Consider the following 10,588-nt stretch of genomic DNA (forward strand, 5'->3'; position numbering starts at 1 on the left):
GGAGTGACTTCACCACTGACCTAAAAGGGTGTCCGGAGGCCATACTCTCGGGGTTTCTCCGTCTGTCAGGCCAGTAAATCTTTACCAAGCCTTTCTTTTGCGATGCCTCTGGGTGGACTTGAACCTCCAACCTTTCAGTTAGCAGCTGAGTGCATTAATCGTTTGCACCACCCAGGAACTCTCGAAGTCTCCTTACACTCCCCAAAAGGTCCAAGTGCTTATTGTTCCCCCTGGGACACCCTCTTCAGCAGTCATGGTGGAAGGGTGCAGCAAGGCCAGTCCAGGGCCTCAGAGCTAGCACTGACCACTCTGCAGGGTGTTTAACCCTCTAGCACCCAGAGGAGGCCATGGAGGCTGGCAGCCCTCGGTCTGAATCCCGTGCTTGCCACTTACATACCTCTGTGACCCTGGGCAGATCGCCTGACCTCCCTGAATCTCTCACTCCTCACCCAATGGGGGAAGATTGAGAAGATGAAATGAACTATATTTGCACAGTGCCTGATGCCGTCTGTGCCAAATGAATGCTAACTTTCACCCTTGGAATAGCTCATAGGCATCTCCACACCTCAGCTCAGGCTGTGCCCTTCCTGCTGTGAACCATCCCTGCAAGATGGCGGGTAGGGGCCTCCTGTGAGCTCTCATGGGGCTGCCTCTACTGCCACACTGACCACTCTGTAGAGAAACAGCATGTCTGCTCCTGTAGGGAAGGACCGTTTCTCCGTGTCCCCAGCAAGGGCCTGGCTCATAGGAGGTGCCTAGTATTAGCTGGCTGAATGATGAATGAAGCACCAAGGCTTGGTTCTTGCCCATTCACATACTAACCGTGCATTCCACATGCTCGTGTTAGGCACTCTCACGGCCCTCCCCTACTCAAACACATTTGGTGGCTCCTCAGTGTGTACCGATTCAGAGCAGCCTGCCCAGTTCTATAACCTGGTCCCTCCCAGACTGGCTTGAGTCCCCCCTTCACTCCACTACTGACGTAGACTCACATCTCTTCTATTCCACGCCCAGACTTTGGCCATGCAGTTCCCTCTGCTAGAAGACCCTTCCAGCTCCTATCCTTGCCTGTTGAACTCTTTTCCTCCTACTTCAAAGCACAGTTCAATGCCTTTTTAATCCAAAAGTAAGGTTGCTAGATGAAATATAGGATGTCCACTTAAATTTGAATTTCAGATGCACGGCAATTTTTTTCTATGTAAGTATGTCCCATGCAATATATGCCCCATGCAATACTTATACTAAGCAATTGTTCATTACTGATCTGAAATTGAAATTTAACTCTACGCCGTGCATTTTATCTGTTAAATCGGGTCCTCTCTGTTTGCCCCAGACATGCAGAGGTTCACCCTTCCTGGAGACCACAAGACCCTCTGCTCACGTATCTCTTCTTCATGCGGAGCATGTTTACGAGTTATTCCTAACAAGCCTGTGAGGTCTTTGAGAGAGGCTCTCGGTCAGACCTAGACCAGTTCCAGGACTATGCTGCTGTTGGCCTATAACCAAGAAAACAAAATCCATTGCCATCGAGTCGATTTCAACTCATAGTGACCCTATAGGACAGAGTAGAACTGCCCCATAGGATTTCCAAGGGTGTAATCTTTATGGAAGCAGACTGCCACTTCTTTCTCCCACTGAGCGACTGGTGGGTTCGAACTGCCGACCGTTTCATTAGCAGTTGAGCGCTTAACCACTGCACTACCAGGCTTTCTTTTTGGCCTATCAAACCAAAAAAAAAAATAACCAGATCCATCCATTGCCTTCGAGTTGATTCTGACTCATAGCAATACTATAGTACAGAGTAGAACTGCCCCGTATGGTTTCTGAGGATCTGCTGATGGATTCAAACTGCCAACCTTTTGGTTAGCAGCCTAACTCTTAACCACTGTGCCACCAGGGCTCCTGTTGGCCTATAGGAAGAGCTTAGTAAGTGTTTGGTGCACTAAATTGACTTTCAAGATAGCACCAGGAGGCTGACATTTCCAGTGTCAAAGGTTGGAAGCACAAGGCTTGGGGAGGTTACGTGATTTGCCCATGATCACACGCTTGTAAGGGACAGAGCTGGGATATGAGCCCAGTCTGACAGCTAGATGGGTCCTGCTCGCACAACGAGGTGACAGCTGGCCCTGACCAGGGCTGTGTGAAGGCTCCCTCTGCTCCCTGCAGACTTACCTGGCTAACCTTCAGGCTGAGGTGAGGGGAGATCCCGGTGAGGCCACCATTCTCGAAGATTTCCCTGATGCCCATCTGGGAGAGTACCTTCTTCAGGTCATAGGTACCAGTGGTGGAGAACTTGGGCACGAACACATCTACAAGGCTGGGCAGTTGGAAGTAATAAAAGTGAGTAGTGGGTCCTACCATTATCCAAGGCAGGCCCGAAGGGCCTCAGATCTTCTCTCTACATGGAATGAGAAGGGACTCCTTACCCCCTTGGACCCTGGTTTCAAGACACCCTCTGCTCTCTGAACTACATCCCTGCTTCCTATGAAGCCTGCCCCAGAGCCCTCATCCTCAGGAAGGGCTGTCAAATCCCTACCTTCTCAGGGTCCCTTCACCTGCAGCCACTGAGGATCCCCCCACTTCAGACTCAGCCATGCTCAACCCCTGAGCCAACAATGACCCCAGCAGGCTAGATGCTAGAGGCAGCAGGACCTCAGATTTGTAGTTAGGCAGAACTGAGTTCAAATCCCTTCTGCCTTTCATGAGCTCTGTCTCATAGCAGATCATTTTACCTCTCTAAGCTACTTGTCTGAAAATAGTGATGATAAACATTGCATCCACAGGACAATCAGAGTGCTAAAGCAAAGGCATGCAAGGTGGCCTGCAGGCAGTCAGTGACCAGCAAATGTTCCTCTTATTGAATTAGTAGCCCCACATCCTCTGTGGGTGCGACCTGGACCAGTCTCCTGGCCCAGAGCCTGGTGCCTAGTCTCCCTGAAGCACCTGCACGATCCCTGTCCACGTGGACCTGGACCTCATTTCTTCTCGCCATTCCAAGGACCTCCTTCTTGCCTGTTTCCTCTCTCTCCTGCATCCTCCATGAGTGGAACCTACTTGATCATTCTCAGGAGCAGACTACATGCTGTGACAACTCCCATTTTAAGAAGCAAAAACAAACTTCTCCCTCGGCCCTGAGTCACCCCTTCAGCTTCCAGCCCATTTCTTTTCTCCCTTTTACAGAAAATCTCCCTGAAAAGGCATCTCCACTTCCTCCTGTTGTCACCTCAACCCACTCCAGTCAGGCTTCTGTCCTCAACTTTCTACCAAAATGGCACTTCACTGAGTCGATGTGGACGTCCAGTTTGCTAGATCCAGAAGCCAGTTCTCATTGGTTTCAGTACTCCCAAACCTCCAGCAATGCCTGACTGGTTGATGCCTGCCTCCCTCTTGGAGGATTCCAAGCCAAGTCTAACCCCTCAAGGTTTCCCCCTTCCTTCTCTTGCCCTTTGCTGGCTGCACCACATCCCCCTGTCTCTAACTGTCGGGGTGCTCCAAGAATCAGAACTTGGTCTTTTTCTCTCTTCTATCTTTACTCCTTCCCTAGGGGATCACATTCAGTTTCATGTCTTACATATCATCTACATGCCCAATGTATCTTTCCACTCATTCATTCATTCAACAAATATTTATTACGTGCCTAATGTATACTGGGCGCTGTTCTAGGCACTTGAGGTGCATCTGTGAACAAAATAGGCAGCTGGCCAAATCTGGCCCACAGGCCATAGTCTATTGACTTCTAGCCCAGAGAAGTGGTTTGACAACTTTTTAGCAGGAGAACCTTCTCCCAAATGTTATTTTGGGAAGAAGCCGAATAAATATATAAAACTGTGACAAGGTATGCTGGCTGGGGTGGACTGAAAAGTTTTTAACAGAAAAATGGATATTTCAGTCACCTAGCAGTTTTGGGCCTTAGGAAACATGGAACTTCTCCTCTGGGAAGGAATTAGAGCAGACCTCTAATGATGCAAATACAAAGCCAGCATTTGCCTTTTGTGCGGAGGCCACACTGAAGTTATCAGTAACCTACATTCCAAAGTCATTCCTACGTGTGCATCTGGCGTATCTTCTAGGTGCGTGTCTGTTGGCTTGGTTACATCTCTTGGGAAGGAAAGGTTATTTTCCTCTTTAGCCTCTACTAGGCCTTCCAAAACATTAGGGACGGAAGAAAGAACACATGGGAGTATTTCAACCCCACTGTACTCCACCATAGAGCATGGGATAGATAAGTGGTCAGGATGAGCTGCCCTTCCTCCAGATAAGAAGAAACTTGACTCCCAGACACAATGAGCTCAGAATGTAGGAATGTTGACCTATCAAGTTCTGATGACACTTAGTTTTCCTCCTAGAACCACCATGGACAAGTTCACTGCTCTGTTAGAGGGCATGGAGCTTCCCACAAGGGGATTAGGTCAGTCATGGGGGAAGCGACTGGGGAGGTAGGACTTCACCAGTCCTCTCTAAGGTCCTCCTGGCCTCAAGGCATGGAGATGCAGGGACCAGCCCAAGTGTGGTAGGGGTATGGGGGTCTGTCAGTGGAGGCAGACCAGGAGCTGGGGAGGGCGCACCCAGAAAGAGACCATGACAGCAGCGTGCACCTGGACTCCATGAGAAGCCACTTCTGTGCACTGTAAGTTATCCCTGGGCCCCTATGAGGGACTTTGGCTTCAGTACCCCCAAACCTCCAGTAATGCCTGACTGAGCTGGCCTGCCAGAAGTCATGGAGGCTCTACCCACACTTGGAAGAGGAGCAAAGGGAGGAGGAGCCTCTCCTAAAGCCAGAAAGATGGCAACTGCCTCCCTAGACTATCTGGACATGGTCAGCAATAGAGGCTCCAGAGAGAAGGCTTGGCAAGGGGAACATGAGGACCTAGTGCCAGCACCCAAGTATGGCCTCCTGGGGAGTTACCAGAATAACTTGGAGAAGGGGGTAGGGCACACTGAAGATGCTGAGGTCTAGCAGTCCACTGGCAGAGTCTCAATCACTATCATTTGAATATTAAAGGAAATGTGATCCATGGAATCAAAGATGCATGATGCTGGGACTACTGGATGAAGTGGGGGTGGAGGGCCTGGGTCCCTCCCATTTTCCACCTTCCTTTCACCCTCACATTTCTCCACCTGCTGGAAAGCCCCCACCCCCGACACCTCTGTGAATGCTAAGACTCCTGGTAGAACACGGCCAGCCCCTTCCGGGGCACCCCCATGTTAAGAGGGCTGTGCCTTCACCATCAGTGGGTGAGCTACCATGTTGGGGTTCACCCTAGGATGTGAGGATCAAATTTCTGACATCTGTTCGTCCATAAACCTGAGGTTCAGAAGATCTGCTGAGCAGCCTGGGCCTCTGCCTCTTCGACCAATGGGAGGGAGATGGAGATGTGAGCGCCCCCTGTGGGCAAGCCTGTGCTAAGGCACTTTTTAATCCTCATTAAAAAAATACCAGTTGCTGTCAAGTTGGCTGACTCATGGTGACCCCATGTGTGTCAGAGTAAAACTATGTTCCATAGGGTTTTCAATGGCTGACTGTTTGGAAGTAGATAGCCAGAGCTTTCTTCCAAGGTGCCTCTGGGTGGATTCAAACCTCCAACATTTTGGTTAGCAGTGGAGCGTGTTAACTATTAGCACCACCCAGTCATTCCAATCCTCTCATTAATCCAGTCCTGTGAGAGGTTACATCACAGATGAGAAAAATGGGTCTCAGCTGGGGTTGGAACCCAGGCTCCTCCTCCTGTTTCAGAAGCCAGACTCTGCCAACACTTGCAGCCCCCAGGTTTTCATCTCGGGGTGTGGGGGAATGTTTCCGAATCTGGCTCTTGAAGCCCTTTTCCATAGCCAATGGCTCCCATGGGACAGCCTGCCATTTAGCCTGCTGCTTTTTGCCCCTGGCAGAACTGTGACTTTATCTGAAGCATTCAGAACCAGAATTCCCCTTCCGTGAGTTTTCAGCTAACTCTAGATATCAGAAATTTGTTCTTTTTGTTCCAGAGAGACGAACCAGCTCAGTTCTGCTCTCACTCACAGGCAGCCCAGCTCAGTCCTAAACTTGTCTCCACCTCGCTCAGACCATCTCCCACCTACAAGCACGTCAGGCATGACCAAGGTTGGTTCTCAAAAGACCTTTGGGATGAGAAGGCGGGAGGGGCCCAGGTGGAAGAGACAACGTGAAAAGCAGGGGAGGAGGACATACTGATGTTGTCTCTGATAAGTGGGACTGCCCTTTCTTCCTCACCTGCCACAACTGCCCCCTATGCCCCTGAGGCACCATGTGTGCCCACACTGACACCAAGTCCCCAGAACTTAACTCTCACACCAGCTCTTACCTTCCCAAGAAAATCTACCATAGTCGAGTGTCTGAGAGAGATTCTGTAACATTACCTTAAGTGTGCTGTAATTTTATGCTTTAAAAGAAAAATACTTTGGCTCTTCAACCGTTATTAGTTATAAATCGCTTGGGACCCACTCCTTGGTTTCGTTGTGACACCACAGTTGAAAATATCATTCTATTCACAATGAACAACTCACAACTCCCTTTGACACCCCAAGTGTTTGTCCTTGGGGTTCCCCATTGTCTAGAATTCCATAGCTCCTCTTCCTTCCACACAGACTGAAGACTTAGATTAAATGTCACCTCTTCTATAAAGCTGTCCCTGACGACCACCCTCTAGCCAAGTTTTTTGCTCCATTCATTGTGCTCCCACTATTTTTATACAGCTCCCTAGAAGAGCAAGTGTTTCACTGTATTCATATAATTTGTCTCTGTCTACTCCCCACCAAAATATAAGATCATCATAGAGCCTAGAATAGGAGCCAGCCACAGGGTAATTGCTCAATAAATCTGTGGTGGAAGAAGTAAAGAGAGTAGGAGGGAAGCGGGGAAGAAGGAAGAAGCTGGGTGCACCAGGCAACCTCTTTACCTCCACGTGATTATTTTTTTCCATCTGGCCAATACGTTGGCCACCATGCCCTTCTCCACGCTCTCCAGTTTGCCCTTGTCGGGAAGGACGAAGATGGCCGTGAAGTTTCCCCAGTAGGGTATTTCCAGGACGGTGCAGGAGAGCCGGTCGTCATGGCAACCTTGTATATGCCCCTGCGGAACATCATGGGCACTCTCACGGACTTGTTCTTGTCCAGCATAAAGCCTTCTACTTTGGTTGCTTTCGGATCAAACTTATGTTGCCACGTGGCTTAGGATTGAAGAAGAACAATGTGACCATGAGTGCTGGAGGGAGAAGAGGTGATTGGACCAAGAAAACCACTGGTCTCTGGGTTCATTGGCTCTACGATACCAGGGCAAGTCCCCAGGAGTCCCACCCCCATGTCATGCCCTGAAGTCTCCTGGTAAGGGGATCTTGGGGCCTGGTTATCAGTCCCCAAGGAAACCAGGACTGAGATGGGATGCTGAGATGGGAGCTGCAGGCTCCCTATGCCTGGGTGCTCCTGAGGCTGAGGAAGCCCTGGGATTATGTCTTAGCAGAGGGGACTGGGCTACACCCAATAGGAACTATTTTGAGTCTAACCTGAGTAAAAATTCTCCACTCTATTCTAAGTCATCCCCGGAAGGAGCCACTCTTATGTGAGGCTAAGAAAACTAAAGGAGCCGATTGCCCTTGAGAGCCTGCTGAGGAGCTGTGAACACCCAAAGCCAGGCATCTGGGCCCTAGCCCTTCATTTTGACCTGAGGATGCTTTGACCTCATTGGGCATAATCTCAGACTGGGCCTTTTTCTTGATGATGTTCTTTGCTGCAAGAAATGGATACAAGAGAGCTGCCTTTCATCAAATTCACAATGACTATTATCAGTAGATGCAACCAATACCAAATAAAACTGTACCATAAAAAATGGCATCTTGCTGTTAAAGTCAAAACCCACAAGAATTGACATGTAAAAAGATGGACTTAGTAGAAATAACTGATACAAAATAAACCTGGCAACAAAGAAAACTGCACATGATAACAGTTGGTTTGACCACATATTTATGGAATAATTAAACATTACAAAATATAGATTGGAAAAATTGGACAAGGCTAAATTGGACTTTGTCTGAATAATGGCTACAAAATAAAACTTGCAGTGGCAGAGGCCATGATTGGTAAAGTTTGATAGAGACACAAACAAAATGAAGCAAAAACAACAAAAAGTGATCAAATGTTATTGTAAAATTTGCATGGAAAGCCACTGACGCCAATAAAATAATTTCTAGGCAGTTTAACTGCATTTTCATATAAAACTGAGCAAGAAATTAAGGTGGCTTAAAAGGATCCACTCTGGAAGACATTTTCTCAGTTAAAAAAAAAAATCATTGCTCTTGGTGTAGTTCTCATTTAAATGTTTGCTATCATGAACACAAAGCAAAAAGGCCCTTAGAGTCCAGATAGTATAACTAAGAGGATGGGATCAAAACATCCTGTGCCTGTAGTAGGGAGAGAGTCTTACCAGCACTCTCAACCTCACTGGGTGAGGGCAAAGAAGTAGACACAAGAGCCTGCGATTTCTCGTTAGCTGTGTGTATGAATCCCTGAGAACCAAGAGGAAAGGGGTGAGAACTTCACCTTCACCCTTACACTCTGTGCTCTTCCACAGTATTGGGGCCATCTGCCTGAGTTCAAATCCTGACTTCACTGTTATAGAAGTATGACATCAGACAAGTGTCTCAATCTCCCTGAGCCCCCGTGTCCTTATCTGTAGAATGAGAATGTTAATAGATACTTTATAGGCTTGCTGTGAGACTGAGTGGGATAAGCTCAGTGACTGTGTATAGAGAGTATTTAGTGCATGCTAGTCATCATTAGCATTGTCATTGTTGCTTTTGTTCCTGTTGTGATCTAGGGGATGCAGGAACTTTGGGAAATTCCAGATTCTCCCTTCTCTTTTTCTGTTTTGGGTAGACTGAAGTATCAGTCTGCAATCAGCACCCCTTTATTCCTCTCTAGCCATCAGTCTCCCTCTGGATTTGGGTGGGCCTGAGCTTTCAGATTCAGAGCCATGTTGCTGACAGCTCAGCAGTGATCTTGGCTGGCCTGAGGAGTACTGGCCTTTGATTCTTACCTACGTGTGTGTGTGTGACTGTGTGTGTGGTGGTGGAAGATGAAGCTTGGAATCTGGAACATGCTTCCATCTTATTTTCAGTCTCTCAAACTCAGACTTGGAGAATCTACAAAGTCTGATAAACATACCAACTTCCCACCCAGTGATAATCACCACTGTCATTAACACCACTGCCATCACCATCCTAGGGGTTTACTTGGAGTGGTGGAAAGTGCACAGCCACAAGCCAAAAGAAGTGTGTTCTAGTCTTGACTCTCATTTATTGGCTATGTAACTCTGAGTAAGTCAATTAATCTCTCTTTGAATATCACTTTTATCATCTAAAAAATGGGGATATGGGGATAAGAATGTCACCCCAATCTCTACAACCGATATTGTGTTAAGATAATCAGTAATAATGGAAGTGCACATTTGGAGGATAATTTAAACTTTACAAAGCTCATTTCACATAGAGAATCCCAATAACTGCCTTGTGAGCTATGTATCATGACACTTATTTTATAGATAAGAAAAGTGGGGCTCTGAGAGATTAATTACATGGGACTTCAAGGTCACAGAGCAAGCAAGCGGCCAACCCAGCTTTTTAATCTAAGTCTATTACTCATTCTTTCATGCCAACAAGCCCGAAGCCTTACCTTGAAAGAAAATAGTATTTATAAGGAGCATCACAGTGCCAGGATCTATATTCTTGATCAGGTTGTTTATTTTCCCATGAGTTTCCTGACTAACATAGTCATTGATCTTCTTCTGAGTAACTTCTAAGTTCTGGAAGTCAGCGGGAATTATATCTGCATTGTATAGGTTCTTGATATTTGTCAGAAACGTCCACTCTAGCTGCAGCCCCGATTTTATGAACAGCATGTTATAGAGGTTCAGCATGAAGTTCTGGCCCCCCTGGTTCAGTCTCTGGATGAGGTAATGGAAGCCCTCATGAAGATCTTTCTCCGGTAGCCCAGTGAAGTTGAAGACTTGCTTGATCTCATCCAGAGCGGAATCCTGGGCACCTAAGCACAGCATGGAGAAAGCTGTGGAGATGCTTAAGGGGGAGAAGAAGATGTTCTTGTTGGAGCTGCTAGCAGACAGCTTCTTGAAGAGCTGAAAGCCAAAGGCTGTGTTCCTCCTTGAAAGCTCCTGGGCTGCCTGCCTTCCCTTCCACACAGCCACATGACTATCTGGAGAGAGGTTGTCTTGTGGAAGACCTTTCACGGCCACTAGGCCAGCCAGAAGCAGGCCCAGACCCGGTATGGGTTTCATTTTCCTTGGAGATTGTCCTGCTGAGAAGTAGACTGGATGTTAGAAAACAAACAAAAAAAGGGCTCTATTGCCCCAATCTTATCCACAAGGAAGACTGGGTGGAAGAAGCAGTATAATGACCAGTGTGTGCTGTGCATTGTGATTCATTAGTACTTTGACATGCATATAGCATTTAACCTATAAAAATCACCCTGGGGATGAGAAATGATTGTCCTTATTTCATAAATGAGAGGCGTGACTATAGGAAACAGCTCTTGTTTGTGTACCTCCCCTTCTTATGGTAACAGTACC

The 10,588-nt window shown here is 47.5% G+C and overlaps 1 protein-coding gene across 1 annotated transcript in view; it reads right to left on the reverse strand.

Annotated features, from left to right (window-relative positions):
* The window catches only part of SERPINA12 (serpin family A member 12), a 32,705-nt gene extending 22,408 nt beyond the window's left edge, over positions 1–10,297 (reverse strand). Inside the window, 4 exon segments of the mRNA XM_012555636.1 lie at positions 2,173–2,317; positions 6,912–7,068; positions 7,071–7,181; positions 9,679–10,297. Coding sequence (XP_012411090.1) covers positions 2,173–2,317; positions 6,912–7,068; positions 7,071–7,181; positions 9,679–10,297 — 1,032 coding nt within the window.
* Between the last annotated feature and the right edge of the window lie 291 nt (positions 10,298–10,588).

This window comes from Trichechus manatus, unplaced genomic scaffold, assembly GCF_000243295.1.
Source record: "Trichechus manatus latirostris isolate Lorelei unplaced genomic scaffold, TriManLat1.0 scaffold00045, whole genome shotgun sequence".
Classification (NCBI taxonomy): Eukaryota; Metazoa; Chordata; class Mammalia; order Sirenia; family Trichechidae; genus Trichechus; species Trichechus manatus.